This window comes from Pogona vitticeps, chromosome 4, assembly GCF_051106095.1.
Source record: "Pogona vitticeps strain Pit_001003342236 chromosome 4, PviZW2.1, whole genome shotgun sequence".
In the NCBI taxonomy this organism is placed as follows: domain Eukaryota; kingdom Metazoa; phylum Chordata; class Lepidosauria; order Squamata; family Agamidae; genus Pogona; species Pogona vitticeps.
Genome location: NC_135786.1, coordinates 115,703,461 through 115,722,846, shown reverse-complemented (window position 1 = coordinate 115,722,846; position 19,386 = coordinate 115,703,461). Strand labels below are relative to the sequence as shown.

Below are 19,386 nucleotides of genomic sequence, written 5' to 3'. Positions count from 1 at the left end.
GACAGTTTGAACAAGAGCCCATCTGTAAACCTAGTAGTTTATAAGCAGTCAGTCTTACTGCTGGTAGTGTATTGGTTTTATTACTCTATTGTCTTGCTGAGTGTTCTGATGTTTTTGTTACCTATCCTGGGCTTTTATGAAGAGTTGGATGTAACTAGAACAAAAGAAATAAATGGAGTGGGAAAGTTTGAGGTTTCTGTTAAGATATTTTTCGTTCAAATGGCTTGATATTTTTCCTTCAAATGGAAATAAATAATCACACTTTCAAGATTATTTTCAGATGTAGCTGCACAGCTTGCTCCGTATTCACAAGTGAGACTGCTGACATTTTCTGTAACAACAATCACTTCCTTGTACCACAGAGCTGAACTCCTGAGAGTTTCAAAAATAATTTGCTGATGATTGCCCATAAGTGAAAAATAATTCCAGCTATTCTAAAAATAATTCACATCTCTGGGTTTTGGTTGTGAGAATCAGAATTCCTAAATGAAGTAAAAAACAAAGCAGTGTTTGGTTTGCAAAGAAAGAAAGAAGGTTAGCTGTGAAATCATTAGAAGAGTGGTCCCCGACCTTTTCTGAACTGTGGATCGGTTGGGTGGGCGGGGTCCATGCGTGGGGGGGGCACCTGTGCGGGGGGGGGAGATCTGTCTCTGCGGCCCAGTCCTGCCATGGCCACGGACCAACACTGGGGCACGGACTAGGGGTTGGGGACCCCGCATTAGAAGACATTGTTTTTAACAGTCTTACGGGAAAGAAAGGTATAACCAAGTAACCCTAGAGCATTTACTACAATGCCTTACTCTAGAGTAAGTTAGTGATGTAGCTTTTGTTTCAGCTTCATTGTCTTTTCAGGGGTGGTATGCCTCAGTGGTATGAGAGCATGACTATGGCTGCTAAATTGTAGCCTAGGGATTTTCCTTGTGCCTTTAAATTCATTACTGGATTAGCAGAAGAGCCTCCAGCAGTTTCTCCTCCACTTTCCCACCTGCTGAGCAGCACGCATGATAGCAAGTCACTACTGTGAGCATTGTTCAACTCTTAGAGCAATGCAGAGAGTCAGCTTAGGCAAGAGTACAAAAAAGGGCTATTTTATGAGCTGTATGCCTTATCAGGAACTACTTACTAATTATACCAGTTATGTTCAGCTGGAAACAGTAAAGTTTTTAAAAGACTCATTGTTCCATTTGCAAGAATCTACAAAGTGTCAATTTTCCAGATAGACGTTAACGCCAAACTTTAGTATTGCTTGATGAATTTTACATGACATACTATTACCAAACTAAGGCTGAAATCCAGTAGTGGTGTTATATAATACTAGTCAATGTTTTTATAATTTTGATCGTGCCTGGTATTTTTAATAATAATAATAATAATAATAATAATAACAACAACAACAACAACAACAACAACAACAACAACAACAATAATAATAATAATAATAATAATAATAATAATAATAATAATAATAATAATAATAATAATAATAATAATAATAATAATAATAATAATAAAGGATCATGGCAGCTGATGCCATGACACTTACAAAGAATATCTTCTGTTATTAGATTTCATCCTGAGTTATACCTGTACAGGTTATATACTAAGGTATGCATTGAAGCAATTAGTCAAATACCTGGTTGGTTGGTTTTTACAGGTGCATATTTGAACCTCTGTGTTGATTTGGGAGCTGATTAGTGCCTACAGTGGTGATTTACATTACTATTATTAGCAAGGCCCATGAGCTGAAATATAAAAATAACCATACTTCATGTCTAAGTCCATAGTATGCTACTTTCTGACAAAGCAATAACTTACATATTACATATACAGTAGTGCTATATCTATGAAGTAGAATTCACTGAAATTTATTCTTAGATCACTGTATATAAATTTATAGTTTCAGTATACAATTACTGTTATGGTACGTTCTATGCTAAATTAAGTGTCCAGGTAAATATCTGCTTCTGAGCACTGAGGAAGAATTTTCACCAGTTCCTTTTTTGCTTCCCCCCCCCCCTTTGGGAAAGAAAAGAGAAAATACTCCAAAGTTGGGCTACCTGTGACCATGTAAACTGTGTGGCTTTATTGTTTAAACAAGCACATCTATAAATTGTGCTTATCCACTCTTTTCCACTCTTAATAGGATATGAAGGATCAGATGTCAAATACTTCTGTTCAAGCACTGACTGAAAGGAAGAATAGGCAGGTTTGTATTGCTTCTTTATTGTCTTCTGACTTAACCACAAAATCTGATAGATGTTTCAGAAGCTTTTTATTGAGTATTCAGTATTTAAATATTATACATTAGTGACACAGCTAAAAGGAAGTACTGTTGCTTCAGATAATACAGAGCCTCACTCCGAATGGCATAAGAGACTGCCAGAACATTGTCTTCTGGTCTTCATTCATACATTTTCCTATAATCTGGGAAAGAGAAGATGGTCTTCCCTGAAGAAAATCCAAATGTTATGTGCTATCAAGTTGCCTCCAACTCATGGTTCAGACCAACCCATCTAAACGCATAGTGTTCTGTTATGCGTTTTTGGAGGTTTTGCATAGGACTACAGCAGTAACCCCTTCTCCATTCTTTTCTGTCAGAATTGGAGGCAGAACAATGGTAAGCCAGCCAATCTCCACTGCCTCTCTTCCATTTACATATTGTTTAGGATGGGGTGGGATGGAGTTCTCTTCTCCTGCTCTGTCTGGCTGTGTGTCTTTCCAGGGAGGTATTTTTATTTCACGTGTAAAATCCATCAAATTTAGATCTTGGGAAGCATAGCTCCATCTTAGATTCTCATAAGTTTCTGGATCCGTTATATCCCTGAACCAGCAAGCTACTCCAGAATGTAGGGTGTAATAAAAAGAGTACTCTTACTGGCTATTTATTGATAGTGTTTGTAAACTTCAGGATCTCCTTTAATTGTCTGCCTTCAAACGAAAACTGTGCAATTACTGTTATTTCTTTTGTGTGGAAAAAGCCACTTTCCAGAATAAACTACTACAAGATTGGTCATCAGAGAAGCAATCTCTGTATTCAAAAGTATAAAACATGTTATGATCACATCAGACTGAGGCATGAAATATATTCTTTAAACGGGAAATAACTGCCCAGTTTCTGCATTTCTTGACTGCTGTGTAGGTACTTCTGGGAGAAAGTGGAAGTCAAAGCTGGAGTTCTGGAACTGATAAGTATGGCCGTTTGGATCGAGAAATGCAGTCTGTGAACTCACACTTCATTGAGGAGCAGCAGGCACAACAGCAGGTAGAATGATTCGTAAGATTAGCTTTACACAGGCAACCTCATGTATACATGAGGAGGTATTTTTATTTTTCAGAGGACATCCATTCATATGTCTAATGGAATTTCCTAATAAGGTCGTCAGGCCATTCAGCAACAGTCATAAGCACAGACAATCTTTACAATCCCATGAGAAAACAGATATGGGAAGGATGGAGGTGAAAAGAAAAGCAGGAAGTACTAGGTAACAGAAATGAGAGAGAATGGGGAGGAAGTCCTGCAAATATTTAGGAGCCAGAGTGAGGGATTCATAGGGTTATAGGAAGGAGAGTGAGTACTGCTCTTCTTCTGCTCTAGCAGGAGCCTGCTGAAGCCCCTTTTGCTGTAGAGCAATACCAGCGAGTGGACATAGGTATATTCATCCTGCACACCATGTCATATCAAAATCGCTAGCAGGGGGAGTCAGGGGGGAGGGCATTACTCTGGTACTAATAATATGCACAAGATGTTCCTCTTTTTGCAACATGTTCAAATCTTGATCTTTGTAAATCTCAGGGCAACAAGTTGTTTCCATATAACATTGTCCTGTGGTTGTGTAGCTTTCTTCTGTCTGTTGGTGTTCTTGGATTTCTTTACATGCAGATATGAGCAATTGGCTGTTCAGTAGCCCAATCCAGTGCTAAGCAGGAATTCCCCTCAGACATAGCCCTGAACCCAAGGGCTTCCTCTTCTTTACCATTTTCTGTTAGCTCCTTTCTCCCAGCCTGACACAGGCAAAAGGCTCTCTGACCCTTTCACCATTAAACTTCCCTCAAGAATTCAGCTTCTTCTAGGAATTCAGCTTTCCCCAAGAATTCAGCTTCTCTTCTAAAGAGAATACAGTGGGAGCTTGACTTACAAACATCCCTATCTACGAACATTTCGACATATGAACAGCTCCGTTTGCAAAAATTATTGTTGACTTGCGAACGGAGCCTCAACCTATGAACGAAAAAAGGCCTTCGGAGGTCTCAAAGGGCTTCCTCTGATGTTGAGGGGGAAAGCCCTTTGAGACCTCCGGAGCTAAAAAGGCAGGGGAAAAGGGCAGGAAATTTGAATTTCCAGCCCTTTTCCCCTGCCTTTTTTCTTCCCCCGGAACGCATTGATCGGTTTTCAATGGGAAATGGTGCTTTGACTTAAGAACTTTTCAACTTAAGAATACAGTCCCAATACGGATTAAGTTCTTAAGTCAAGGTACCACTGTAATGCCAACTGTGTATGTATTTTAATCCAAGGATAACAGAGTAGACACATGTTATATAATACTTACACAAAAGATTGTGGTTAATTCTGCTAATATTATGCCGCCTAGAGTAGTCGAAATGACTAGATAGGTGGGGTATAAATACAATAAATAAATAAATAAATAAATATAAATAAATAAATAAATAGATAGATAGATAAATAAATATTAAGACTCTTACTCAAAGGAAGGAACATATGGCCCTCTACTGTAGATGTTACTATTCTACAAATTCCCTTATTTCTAACCTTTGATTACATGGCTGGGGTTGACTGGAGTTGCATTGCAAGAGCATTCAGAAGGTGAATGTCCCCCACCTGGTTGAAGTAAATCATGCACTAAGTAAATCATAAACTGAGTTTTGGGCAAGCATGCGTGGCAGAGAGGCAAGGATGCCATTTAGAGAAGGAACTACTAAAGAGGAAATGTAAACCATGTCTCTGAGACCATGTGTTGTTCCTTCTTAATATTATCTTGGTGAAAAAACTGTACCTTCATCATGGTGTCCATGTATGCACATAAATGGGGTTTGCACCTGCGTGAACGGCAGTTCAGAAAGTTCCAGCCTCAAAAGCATCTTTGCCTATACTGTGCAAGCACAGTCCCATTCTCCTCAGTACGTTCACCACCACATGTACGTTCACCACCACAACAGCACAAATTGGTTTGCTCTGGGTGCTCTTTTCACTTACTTGTGTCATATTTGCAATACATTTTTGCGTATTGCAAGAGAGAGTTATTTTTCCTTAGTGGTCCCCCACTCCCCTCATGGCTCCTAGCTGTTCCCCTTTTACTGATTTATGGTATCTGCCTTAATAAAGAAGCATGCTACTTGTGGCAAAAAAATGCCCAGTTGGATGGGCACAACACGTGATTTTTTAACTTAGAGGAGACCCACCTAGTCCAGTCATGCAAAATTTGCGAGAGGTTTAGTACTCTCACTCTTAAAAACCATCAATCCTGCCTTCATTCCTTTCTTTTGGAGCAATCCCTTCGGGCTACTGATTCTACTTTTGGGGGACACCCAACTCCAAAAACCAGTCACAGAAGTCATGGACTTAGCAGTGCCACTGGACAAGTCCTCTACCCTGGACCGTGAGGTGTCCTTGGCCTCGAAACTGTCTTTGATCTCTACCAAGAAATGGGAGCACGATCGCTGCAAACATCCCACAGCCTCTAATATGAATCCTGCCAAGAAGAAGAAGAATGACAGCCTACGAATACTGAGCTTCTCGTGGTTACCTTGGACTCCCAACTGCCTGTTTGAGAGCCTGCTTCTGCTCATACTACCAATGTCCAGTACACAGTCTCAGTTTCAGAGGGTGAATGCCTTAGCCTGTCTGTGCAGAATCTTACCATCTCTCTGAGAGTTCCCTCTCCTCAAAAGTCTCCACAAGAGCCGTCCTTTCCTCGTTTGTCTGAGGGTGAACGACAATTCAGATGACGATCTCTCCCACTGGCCCAATGGTTGGCCTCACCACAGCACCGTGGTCAGGAATACCCAAGATCGTACTCAGCTATATTATCTCCATCATACCAATATTGTCTGTGCTCCCTCATCCAGGGCTGGCCTCCTCCCTCAAAAATCTACCAAACTGCACCTCACGCAGGACCAACACCTTCAAGCTGCCACACATACGTTGACTGTTCGACCCTTCTCACTGCAAGTACTTCTACCACCTCCTAATCCACACTGCATACTTCTTGTCTGCCATGTGATGATCAGCAGATCCAGGTGACACCTTCCATTCCTGTAATAACCAGTCAGAGGACAGCTCATATGATTCAGGACCAGGGGAGGGAAACGAGTTGGATCTCCTCCCAAGCCTCTCACCTGATCCAAGTGTTCAGGACTCTGCTCCTTTCTCATTCTCAGAGGACCTCTCCTTGTGTAACAACCTGATAGAATGGCAAAGTTGTTACATTTCCCAGTCTTTAAACCAGGGCCACCAGCAATAGACACTGTCTTTGTCCACGTTCATAAAGAATCCAAATCCCAGTGGATATGGCAGTGCTTGAGACTCTAACTGATCTCATTAGCCAATCATGGCAAAACCCTTCCTCCACTGCCACCCCCCACATCACACCAGATTCAAAACTTCTATAGAGTCCAACAGGACAAGGCTACATTTCTTTTTAAGCATCCTATACCAAACTCTGTCATTGTTCAGACTGCTCCACTCAGATCCAAGGGCTCTTCCTGGGATACACCTGCTAATAGGGAAGGCTGTAAACTTGACCTGGTAGCCTGCAATGTTAGTCATTGGCAGCACTCCATATGCACATAGCCAACTACCAAGCCATGATGGAAACTTATCACCAATTCATTTGGGAGGAATTTCAGTCTGTTATTGAAGTGCTTCCCCAGGAGAAGCAGATGCTTTGCAGCCTCCTTCCAGCAAGAAGCTTACGCACTTGCCAGCCAGCAAATCCACTCTGCATGCCATGTTGCAGATGGTGCAGTGAAGAGCATGGCAGCGATCACTCTCCTTGGCTCTGCTTGGCTTCCTAAGGATTCTAAATCATGTGTTGAAGACCTACCCTTCAATGGGAATGGTCTTTTCAGTACTAAGAAGGATGACTTCATGCAGGACTTGCACAAAAAGAAAACTTATGCCAGAAGAATGAGCATCACCATGTATTGTTCAGCACCACATTTCTGCCCTCAGTGGAAGCGCTCTCTTCCACACACCATCTATAAGTCACCATCTGAGAAGTCAAATTCATCAGACCCATTTGCCCATCAGAGGTTCAACTAGGCTTCCTTCTCTACAAGATACAAACCACCAGCCTTTACCAAGAAATCATAGAGGAAGCCTAAACAGCAGTTTTGACAACCTACAGCCCAGGCTTGACATTCGCCACCCTCTCCATAATATATCCATGCATTCAGACATATGTCTGGTGCTCTTCCTTCACATCTGGTGCACTATCACCTTAGATACCTGGGTTTCTCAACATCATCGCCCATGGATACACAATAGAGTTCTCTAGTCTCCCACTCACTGGGCACATTTGACGCATTCCATTTCCCCCCCCCCAACCTCTTAGAAGTTAATGCCTTGTTGGCAAAAGGAGCCATATCACCGGTGCCTCTTCATTGTCTCTCAGATAGCTTCTTTTCCTGGTACTTTACTATACCTAAAAGGGATGGGGCACTGTGCTATATTAGACCTGCACACCCTGAATTACCCCGAAACATTTCTGGATGGTGACACTGAAGTCTGTCCTCCCCTACTTTAACAAAGGGACTGGTTCACATCTATAGACCTGCAAGACAAGTATTTCACATTTTAATTCACCAACAGCATCGCCATTTACTCAGCTTTCTCGTTGGTCACCAGGATTACCACTTCCATGCACTCCCCTTTGGCCTCTTGATGGCCCCAAGGGTCTTCATGAAATGCATGGCGCTGGTGGCTGCTTTTCTCAGGACATGGGGCATCACCATCTCTCCCTACATTGATGATTGACTCCTAGTGGCACATGATCAAAGCATTCTGCAAGCCAACATTGACTTCATTCTGCAAGTGCTTTCAAGTCTCATGTTTCATGTAAATGTGGAAAAGTCACACCTCTCTCCCACTCAAGTCATTCACTACATTGGGGCAACTCAAGATGTGAAGCAAGCATAGGCTTTTCTTCCTCAGCCACAAATGGACACTATTATACACCTTGCTCAGAAACTTATTTGGGCCCAGCATGGAATGTCCCACTCAGTGCAACACTTTTGGGGCATATGGCATCCACCAAAGCCATCTTGCCCTATGGCAGACTCAGAATGCGACTACTCCAGTCTTTCTACCTCCTCACCTACAACAACAGGAGGGATTCCCTCACAAAAAAACTTTCTCTTTTGGCACGGCGCAAACATCAACTTCTCTGGTGGATGGTCCAGAGTTGCCAATGAGTCGGGACTTCATTTCATCAGCATCACCCAGTCACCGACACAAGTATGACAGGATGGGGCGCACATTGTCATCACAGTACAGGCTTTGTGGTCCACTCATGAGATCCCCACCACATCAACTTCCTCAATCTTCTTGCCTTTTTCAAGGCATTACAGCTGTTCAGGAATGTGATCTGCAGCTGCACTGTCCAGATCACAACAAACAACACTACTGCAATGTTCTGCATGAACAAACGGGGCACCAGGTCTCTAAGCATCTTGTATCTGTCTTGCCTCCTTTGGAAGTGGTGCATCGCCCATCACATTTCTCTGATAGCAACTTACATCTCTGGTACTGACAGTGAGACGTCTGCTAAACGGTGACTCATAACCCATGAACTGTCTGACACAGTCTACAACTACCTCATCCTCCAATGGTGCAAACCCTCAGTGAACATCTTCACAACTGCCAGCAACTCCAAGTGCACCATGTACAGACAGGCCTTCACCATAGACTGGACAGGAAGCCTACTATACACGTTCCTCCTTTTCATCTGATCCAGCGCACACTCGTGAAAAAATCCTCCACAGCAGCTCTAGTGTACTTATCACCTCCTGATGGCCTTGCCAACAATGGTTTATGACCCTTCTCTTTACTGCTTCCAGCAGGATCCATCTCCTCCTGGGCCATAACCTCCTTTTTTGCCAAAAGGGAGTGGTCCTGTATCCAGACATTCCTCACCTGAAGCTCACCGCTTGGAGGATAATCCTCTCCTTGCTAACATCTTGAGTCAGGTCCAGCATCCATCCAACAAACCACCTCTAAGGCTGCAAGTGAAAGAAATTCCAACTCCATAGATCTTCATGTGGTCTGCTGGACTCGCCATCTTCCTTATCTGTTGTCCTGGACTTTCTCCTGCACCTCAGGCAACAGAACCTTTCCATCGCTTCCTTAAAGGTCAACCTTGCGGCTGTTGTAGCACACCACCAGCCAGCCACTCTTCTTCCCACTTCTTTACACACCAGACCATGTTCTACTAGAATTTTTTATTTCAAAGGAAACCAAAGCAGTATATGCTGGATTTTTAAAAAGCCAATTTTAATGAAGTTAGAACAAGGATAAATGAGGTCTCGTGGCAGGAGATCCTAAGAAGAAAAAGAGTCCAGGAAGGGTGGGAACGTCTAAAAAAAGAAATTCTAAAGGCACAACTACAAACAATTCCAACGAGAAAAAAAGGTGGGAGACAGTAAAAAAAAGTTCAGTGTGGCTTCACAAAAAGCTCAAAGACGACCTGAAAACAAAAAAGGACTTGTATAGGAAGTAGAAGGAATGTCAGACCGCAAAGGAAGAGTACGGACAAGTAGCAAGGAATTGCAAGGATGGCATTAGGAGGGCAAAAGCTGAGAGTGAGCTGCTGGAGACATAAAGCAACAACAAAAAAGCATTTTTCAGGTATGTGTGTAGCAAAAGACAAAGAAAAGAAACAGTGGCTCAGCTACTCAATGGAGAGGGGAAAATGACAACAGAAGAAAAAGAAAAGATGGAAGTGTTCAGTTCCTATTTTTGCTCAGTCTTTTTCCAAAGGATGGACTATGACTCTCCAGACAAATGTGAAGTGAAGGTGGACAAGATTGCAGCTGAGGATTGATAAATCTTATTACTATGAATGAGTTCAAGTCTCCAGGGCCAGATGAACTGCATCCAAGAGTATTGAAGGAACTGGCTGAAGAACTGTCGATTTTTTTCTTGAAATAATGGGAAATGGGTGAGGTTCCAGATGACTGGGGGAGGACTAATGTTCTCTCTATCTTCAAAAAGGGCAAAAAATAGGAATCTGAGAACTACAGATTAGTCAGGCTAACATCAATCCTAGGGAAAATTCTGGAACACATTATTAAGTGGTCACTCTGCAAGCACCTTGAAAACAATACAGGAACAACTTAGAAGCCAACAGATATTTTTCAAAAACAAATCCTGCCAAACAAATTTGATCTCATTTTTTGATCAGGTAAATTCCCTGATAGACAGAATGCTGTAGACAAAATGCCCCATGATATTCTGATTAGCAAGTTTACTAGGTGTGGGCTGGATACAATATCAGGTGGATACACAGTTGGCTACAGAATTCTACTCAAAGGGTCATGATGAATGACTCCTCCTCATATTGGGTGGAGGTAACAAATGGGGCTCAGTCCTGGGCCCAGTGCTATTCAACATTTTTATTAATGACCTGTATCAGGGGGTGCAGGGAATGCTAATCAAATTTGCAGATGGCACAAAAATGGGTGGAATAGCTAGCACCCTGGAAAACAGAAACAAAGTTCAAAATGATCTAAAGAGGCTTGAGCACTGGGCTGAAAAATAACAAAATGAAATTTAACAGGGATAAGTGGAAAGTATTGCACCTAGGAGAAAGAAACCAAACACACAGTTACAAGATAGGGGATACCTGGTTCAGCAATACTATGAATGAGAAGGATGTTGGAGTTGTCGTAGATCACAATCTCCAAACCCCATGAGGTACTAGTTCTCCTCTATTCAGCACTGGTTAGGCCTCATCTTGAGTATTGTGTCCAATTCTGGACACTACACTTTAAGAAAAATGCTGAGAAATTGGAACAAGTTCAGAGGAGGCCAACAAGGATGATCGGGGGCTGGAAACCATGAAGAAAGACTGAAAGAATTGGGCATGTATAGCCTTGAGAAAAGAAGACTGAGGGGTGACATGATAGCACTTTTCAAATACTTGAAAGGCTGTCATACAGAGGAGGGACAGGATCTGTTTTTGGTCATCCCAGAGTGCAGGACACACAACAACAGGCTCAAGTTACAGGAAGCCAGATTTTGGTTGAATGTCAGGGAAAATGTTGTGATGTTTGCCCCTTTGTGGCCCGTTTCTCTTCCAAACACAGGGAGCTCATGAAGGCAAACCAAACAACCAAACAAAAACCACTTTTTTTACACTCTGCCACCAGTTGATTCACTAAATCAATAGGCTTTGCTTAGGAAATATGAAGGTCCATTCATCACTGTCTTTTGAATAAAACAGGTTTATTGATTACAGATGTTTCTTTAATAATTCATAAGTATCTTCTTCAGGTTCATCAAGCATCAATAATTTTCTATATTATCTTACAGGTTATTATTCACTCTTCAGACTAATCACTCCTCAGATTCCCAAACTAACTCCCTCTCTAACTCTGATTGCACTGAACTCTACTTTCCCTTCTCCTCTAAGGCTCTGCCTTTTAACCTCTCTAGTGGCCCCACCTCTCAACCACATCAGCATACAACATGAATAATGCATGACTTATTTAACATAATAAGGGTGAACGCCACAATGTCCTGTTAGAGCAGTATAGCAATGAAACCACTTTACCTTGAGAGATAGTGAGTGTTCAAACACTGAAGTCATTCAAGAGAAATTTAGAAAACCATCTGGCAGATATCTTTTGATTTGTTCTCTTGCATTAATCAGGGGGTTGAACTCTATGGCCTTATAGGCCCTTTCCAACTTCATGATTCTATGTAACTTCTGAAGGGTGTTCAAAATGCCTACCTGGACGTGCGGCCCCCACAAGACCCTTGGTCTCTCACACAGGTTTTGTCTCAGCTCACTAGGCACTATTTTGAACCTCTGGCTACAACAGAGGTCCATCTGCTGACCTTTAAGACAGCCTTTCACATCTGCCTACTGGGCAGTGGAACCAACAGCCCTCCACTGTGACCCACCATACCTGGTTTTCTCCTGTGACAAGGTCACCTTCCATACAGATATAATCTTTCTCCCCAAGGTGGCCTTCCAGTTCCACATGTTGCAGCCCTTGATTTTACCTACCTTTTATCCTTTGCCACAGACTGACCTCAAATGGTCACATTCTCTGGATGTTCGGAGGGTCTTGGCATTTTTACTGGACAGAACAAAGGATTTTAGACAAACCGGCTTGTTGTCTACTATTGGGGTCCAAGAAAGGGACATCCAGTTTCCTCCCAGTGTTTCTCCAAATGGACTGTCTTGGCCATTTCCATCGCTTACCAACAAGCCACTGCCTAAAACTCCAGACTCACTTTGCCAGGGGAGTCTCATCCTCTGGTACCTTCCTACAGGGCATGGATATACAAGATATTTGCCAAGTGGTGACATGGTCACAAACTCTGCCTCTTATCACTCATTACAGATTAGACCTCAGAGCCCAGAAAGATGCCTCAATTCACCTGGTGTTACTATCCTCTGTTTTGACTTAACTCCCACCTCTAAACCTTAGCTTGCCAGTCACCCCATTTGTGTGCATATAGGGATGTCACAATTAAGAAAATATGGTTACTTATGGTAACTGGTTCTTCAAGTAGTGCTCCATGTATCCATACAACCTGCCCACCTTTCTTTTTGTTTCACCTTCTGTCTTGAGGTGGACATCTGAGGAGAGCAGGGGCACAGTTGTGTGGTATAGGCAAAGATGCTTTTGAGGCTCTGGAACTTTCTGAACCGGCATTCACTCAGGTGCAAACTCCATTATGTGGACACATGGATCACCACTCAAAGAACTACAGTTATGATAAGTAACCATATCTTTTCCTTATTGGTAGATTTTAGATGCTCAGAAAGTTCTGCTTGAAGTCAGCATCTCTGACTCTCCTTTTAATGGTACTTGAATGACACATACTTTTAACTATATAATCTTTGCCTTCTCCTTTTTGATACCAGTTAATCATTGAGCAGCAGGATGAACAGTTGGAACTGGTCTCTGGTAGCATTGGGGTGTTAAAGAACATGTCCCAGCGCATTGGAGGGGAGCTGGATGAACAGGCAGTGTGAGTACTAAATTCTAGTCTTATTATGTGCTGTATAACCTCATAGCAGTTAAATTACCTTCTTATTGACTTTGTGCCCTCTATTTGGGCTTTTCTGGAAAAGACAGCAATTCATTATTGAAAGCTGTGTTGGATTAAATGGAATAAGGGTTGCATTCTCAGCCACCACCGAAAGCATCCACTTTACCAAGGGATATGTCGAAAGCTAAGAATAGTTTGCCTTAGGTGGACTGAAGTGCCCTCACCCCCAAACGTTTACATTTGCTGAACATTTGGAATATTTGGTCCTGTTTACCTCCCCTACTGTGAAAAAAATATATTTATTGAATTGAGTCAGCAGTATTTGTTCTATTTATCTATTCTTTTCATGTCACTTGATGGATGTCTGCAAGTTTTTATCTTTACCTAGCAGACTGGGCCACTGAGTATAGTGGTTAAGAATCCTAGACTAGGATTCAAGAGTCTAGGTTCCAGGAGGAGAGCCAGGTATGCTGCCTTGAGCTTTGCAGTAGGAAAGGTAGAATAGGTGTATTCAGAATTAAAGTGTAACAAATAAATGACCATAATCATGGTGGTGGTCCTGTAAGGTCTACATAACATGCTGCAGCTAATTAATGAGGTGCTGGAGCACATCTCCATTGCAGAATCAGGTATGTGAACAGGTACATTATCAATTAGCTACAGCAAGTTATGCAGATGTTATATGAACACTAGTTGGAGTCTGGCCAAATAAGAGTAACCACTTGATGGGGAAATGGAGCTGAATTGGCTATTTAACATGACATGGAAGATATTTGGAGTGTCCTCATTGGAGGTTGGGGTGGGGCTATGGGTGTGTTTTCTTAAAGATTTCCCATCAGATTATTTTTTCCTAATAAAAATCTCCCTCTACACTCTGTTTACCACCTAGAGTCAATGATCTGGGTCCACATGCCTTACCCTGCAAGGAGAAAAGGAACATGGGGCTGGGGTTTCTAGCCAGAAGCAAAAGAAAATGAAGCAACAGCACCATTCCCCACAAAGAAATGGTTGAACTCGCCATTACCTGATCATATTTTTTGTTTTATTTATTGAAATTACTTTATACCATTCTTCCTCCTATGGGATGAAGCATATAGTTACTATAGCAATACAAATACAGCCAAGATGCATAAAGCCAGACTGATTTTTGCCAAGATTATGGCCTAGGGCAGTGATGGTGAACCTATGGCATGCGTGCCACAGCTGGCACGTGAAGCCCTTTCTTCTGGCATGCGACATCCCCCTTTCTCTTCCTGTTCTGGGTCCTTTAACTTCCTGTCCATCCCCATGATTCCCCCTTTAACTTCTGTCCATCCCCATGATTCCCCCTTTAACTTCCTGTCCATCCCCATGATTCCCGCTGAAACTGCCACTTCCTGTTCTGGTTCTGGTCTTCCGGGCGGCATGGCAGCCACTGGTTTCTTCCCCACCCCCTCATTTTGGGCACTCAAGCCAAAAAAGGTTTGCCTCCACTGGCCTAGGGAATACAAACATTTTTGTCCTGGCACTTAGAATAGTGCTGAACAGACCATTTTTTTCTTTGTGCTAGGGAGACCTTTAGGGGTGGAGGTATTCCATAACTAAGGTACCACCTTTGAGAGAATGCATTCAGTGTGGCTGAGCCGGTGAAGGAAGCCCTGCCACAAAGAGTCCTTTGGCTCTGAATATTAACATGGGAAGGGGAGGACAGGCCCAGTGTCAAAACTTGTTCCATGTAGCATAATGCAACATTCTCTCCTCATTTCTGGTGGTTCCAGTATGTTAGATGACTTCGCTCATGAGATGGATAACACCCAGTCGCGGCTAGATAATGTGATGAAGAAGCTTGCAAAAGTATCTCATATGACCAGTGGTAAGTAGCCTGGAATAAAATGGAAATGTGTCGCAAGATGTTAAGTCTTCTCTCATTGCAGGTCCTGAGATAGGAAATGGTTGCTCATGGTTAGCAAAAAGCTTCTGAGGAGGTCTGAAGAGGAGGAGACGGTTTCTGAAGTAATTCAGGACTTTCCCGTAGCATAATTTTAGGGGGTGCTTTTGTTTCCAGTAAAGTTTGAGTGAGGAATTGTGGCCCTGCAGATGGTGGTGCCACAATAATCAGCCCAAGTTGATGTAGCCAAGAATGAGGCATGTTGGGACTTACAATCCATGAGCATCTGGAAGGTTGCAAATTCTCCATCCCTGCAGTAAAGGATTTGAAATGGACCCTTTTCTTCAGTTGAGGAATGGCTACTATGGAATGTATTTGACATTTCACAGCACCGTGAATGACTAGTATCTCGAGCATTAGAGGTCTGTTTTGACTTTACACAGTATAATAGCTCCCAGTGTGCAGAAAGAATCCTTATATGGAGCAGCTATGGGTTTTGTCCACAGAGGTTTGTTTGTCCCATCTGTGCTACTGTGGCATCTCCCATGCGTTTCTGATATCATCCCTTTTTGAGATCTCCATGAACTCTAGCCCTATTCAGGCATTAAGTCTCAAAGCATGTAGGGTTCAAAAGGTGGAGAGGTTGGGGGAAGGCATGTAAGCTTTATCCATCAATGTTCGTCACCCAGAAGTCATGCAGCCCTTCATGTGTTTCCCTCAAAGATCTACACAGGGACTTTTATAATATGCCTTGAACGCATTCAGTTGAATTTGCTTGCACTATCTACGCAGGCCTTCTCAGTGAACTTGTGAGGGTTTGCATGACTTCCAGGTGAGGAGGGGGCTTTTGAGCCCTCCACACTTTCAACCTGAATGAGACTGTTACTCCAAGACGTTAGTGCCAGAGGTGCTTGAGTGACTTCTGAAGTTTCTGGCAGATGTTTACTTTTCACTTTGTGGGCTAAAATTCTGATCCTTTTACAGTTATAAATTAAACACAGGCACAGGTACTTCGTATTCATATAGCAGGATATGAACACCACCCATAGCACCACAAGTGCTGTGAGGGTCCAGTTCCCTCCTCCAGAACCAGCTGGGCCACTAACCAGGCTCTTAGTGGCGGTGGGGGTCTGCGGCAGCGATGACACACAAGTCCCAAGAGGAGCCTGGCTGGCTCTTCCCCGCCTTGCCTCACAGCTAGCTACTCATCAGCTCAGCAGGGAGACTCCCCATCCTGCCTCCGCGCCAAAGTGGTTGACTGTGTGGTGAGGCGGAGAAGGGTTAGCTCAGCTCCTGCTGGGATTGGTATACCACTGCTGCTGAAGGAATCCAGCATTGCGCAGAGCCCAATAAGTGGCCTCTGTGGCACCTGTTGTGCTGCAGTTCATATTCATATCCTGAAAATATAAATATGAATTGCCCATATGAAGTGTTCCAGTGGGTGCAGTATTAACAAATATCCTTTAAATTCTCATCGTATATATGTTTTCCTATTTTTCTGCATTCCTCTTGTTTAGACAGACGAGAGCAACAGTTACCATCTGGGCAGGGCTTAATATCCCAAGAGAATAGAGAGAATGACCATACTTTCCTATGAAGAGGTATTCAAATATCTGTGTTCATCAGAATCCATGAAAAAAGGAAAGAAAGCAGTTAATACCCCTCCAACAGCATTACTATTATGGTGGATCTTCCTTTGGCAAAAGAAGTATTGAAAATATTCTGAAGTGATTTGACTTCCCTTATAGTGATGGTGAGGCCATGTGAAATGTAGGCGTGCTAATATGTGCACCATAATCTCTGAAACTGTTCCAACACAGTGTGGAAAGGATTCCTTGAAATGGAACTTTTCAAAAACAGTACTGCAGAACCCTGAAAGAGGGCAATTAAAAAAAGAGGTGGCAAATACAGTGGTGCCTCGCTTAACAATGTTAACTGGTTCCATTAAAAAATCGTTATGTGAAAACATCGTTAAGTGAAAAACCATTTCCCATAGGAATGCATTGAAAACTGGTTAATCTGTTCCAATTGGAACAGATTAATGCTTGCAATCGTTAGCCCACCTCCTGAAACCTATGCAAACTTAATTTGGTGTTGTTCTGAGTCGTTAATTTTTGGTGATTTTTTTTCTCTCTCATTGAAAAGCATTGGACCGTCATGTGAAAAAGAAATTGCACCCTCTTTGAATTCTATGGCTTTATGTATCAGGATATAATAAAAATCACCTCGTCCTTAGCAAGTCTGAATATTAGGTAAATATAACCTCAGATGAGCAACAGCTCATGACATACTATACTGTGGCATGGTTTATTTAACAAAAATAAAGCCAAAATGGAGAAACCCTGTGTGAAAAACTAAGTACTGTACACATTATGAAGCTTTTAGAACCACCTTTAGCAGCAATAATGTGAAGTAATCATTTTCTGTATGACTTTATGAGTCTCATCACTGGACGAATTTGGCTCATTCTTCTTTACAATATTGCATCAGCTCATTGAGGTTTGCGGGTATTTGTTTATGCACAGCTCTTATAAGATCCCACCACAGCATTTCAGTCAGATTTAGGTCTGGACTTTGACTTTCACATGTTAACTGAGGCCTGTAGAGTCTGAGATGTAACTTGTAGATTTTTTGCAGTTTCTCTGAGCATTGCAGGGTCTGATCCTGGGGTGAATTTGCTTGGATGTCCATTCCTGGAAATATTGGCAACTATCTTTAATGTTTTCCACTTGTGAATAATCTTGTTCAATGTAGAATGATGGATTTTACATTATTTGGAAATGGCCTTATAACCCTTCCCAGATTGATGGGCAGCAACAATTGCTTCTGTACAATAATCACTGATGTGTTTCTTCCTTGGTGTTGTGCTCACTCTAAATGCTCTGGGTCAGCAAACTGCTAAAACTTTGGCTTTTATAGAGGTAGGCACACTTGCTGATGATCAATTACTCAAGGGCATTTGGTTAGCAGCACCTGGCAGCTACTTAGCCTCTTAAATCTTACGGAAGCAGGAAGGGTGTACTTAGTTTTTCATACATGGCTTCTCCATTTGGGCTTTATTTTTGTTAAATATATCATGACATGGTGTAATATGTTGTGTGTTGTTGTCATCTGAGGTTGTAGTTACTTAATGTTCAGACCTGCTAAGAACCAGGTGATTTTTTATTATGTCCTGATGCGTAAAACCAAATAATTCAAAGAGGGTATACTTTCGTTTTCTTTTGGAATGTATATCCAATTCTCTAGACCAGTCATCAGTGGCACTAAGTGCAAGACTCAGTGCCTAGTGAGGTAGGGTGTCTGTCTGCCTGCCTACCTACCTGCCTGCCTGCCTACCTACCTACTGCCTGTCTAGTGGACACACTACTCCCATCAGTTTACAAATTAAAAACTCTGACCCCCACACAACCCCAATATATCACAAGGAGCATACTGAAATACTACACTATTGGGATTGAGCATGTGTGATACTGTAAAAGAATGATTGCTTTGTGGGCTGTGAGTGGATAGGTAACGAACTAAAGGATCTGCATAGCCCCACCAGCTCATAGCTGTCTCATGTCCCCCTACTGATGGGCATTTTTAAAGCTTTAAATGGAAATCCTAAAGTGCAGAGATAATATAATGGGCCTCACAGAGGCGAAAGTTGGAATGTTTCCTAAAGAATACAGAGCATACTGGTCCTGATGGCTATGCTTCCACACACCCTTAGTTGTAACTGTACTTGGGGCTTCTTTTGGAAAGTGCTTGGAGACTTCTGTGGTTCCAGAATGCTGTAGCCAGCTTGTTAACTGGGACCGGTTGCAGGGATAACATAATGCCCCTGTTACAGCACTTCTACTGGGTGCTAGTCCATTTCCAGACTGTAAAACCCTAAATGGCTTGGGTCCAAGCTATCTCAAAGACTGTGTCTGCCATTATGAACGTGCTTGGATATTAAGATCTTCAGGGGAGGCCTTTCTCTCAGTCCCACTCTCAGTCACAGGTGCTCTTGGTTTGGACATGGGTGAGGGCCTTCTCTGTTGCTGCTTCCATACTCTGGAACTCCGTCCCACAAGAGGCCAGGCTGGCCCATTTTTGCTGTCCTTCCACAAGCAGATGAAGACCTTTTTCTTCAGGCAGGCTTTTCCTTAGTGACTGATTGTCTAGGACGGGGTCCCCAACCCCAGGTTCGTGGCCCAGTGCCAGTCCATGGCCATGGCAGGACCAGGCAGCAAAGACAAATCTGCCCCCCTCACACGCACCCACGCACCCACCCCACCTGCATGCACGGCCT

At 42.6% G+C, this 19,386-nt stretch overlaps 1 protein-coding gene across 2 annotated transcripts in view; it reads left to right on the top strand.

The window, feature by feature from the left end:
• The window catches only part of STX6 (syntaxin 6), a 49,159-nt gene that overhangs the window by 23,274 nt on the left and 6,499 nt on the right, over positions 1–19,386 (top strand). The window contains exons 4-8 of one of the 2 annotated variants that reach the window (XM_020789728.3): positions 2,144–2,206; positions 3,140–3,262; positions 13,116–13,222; positions 15,001–15,095; positions 16,628–16,711. In XM_020789728.3, the coding sequence (XP_020645387.1) occupies positions 2,144–2,206; positions 3,140–3,262; positions 13,116–13,222; positions 15,001–15,095; positions 16,628–16,707 (468 nt within the window). In that variant the 3' untranslated portion in view covers positions 16,708–16,711. The remainder of the gene's footprint in view (positions 1–2,143; positions 2,207–3,139; positions 3,263–13,115; positions 13,223–15,000; positions 15,096–16,627; positions 16,712–19,386) is intronic. The other variant, XM_020789729.3, reaches the window with a different exon arrangement.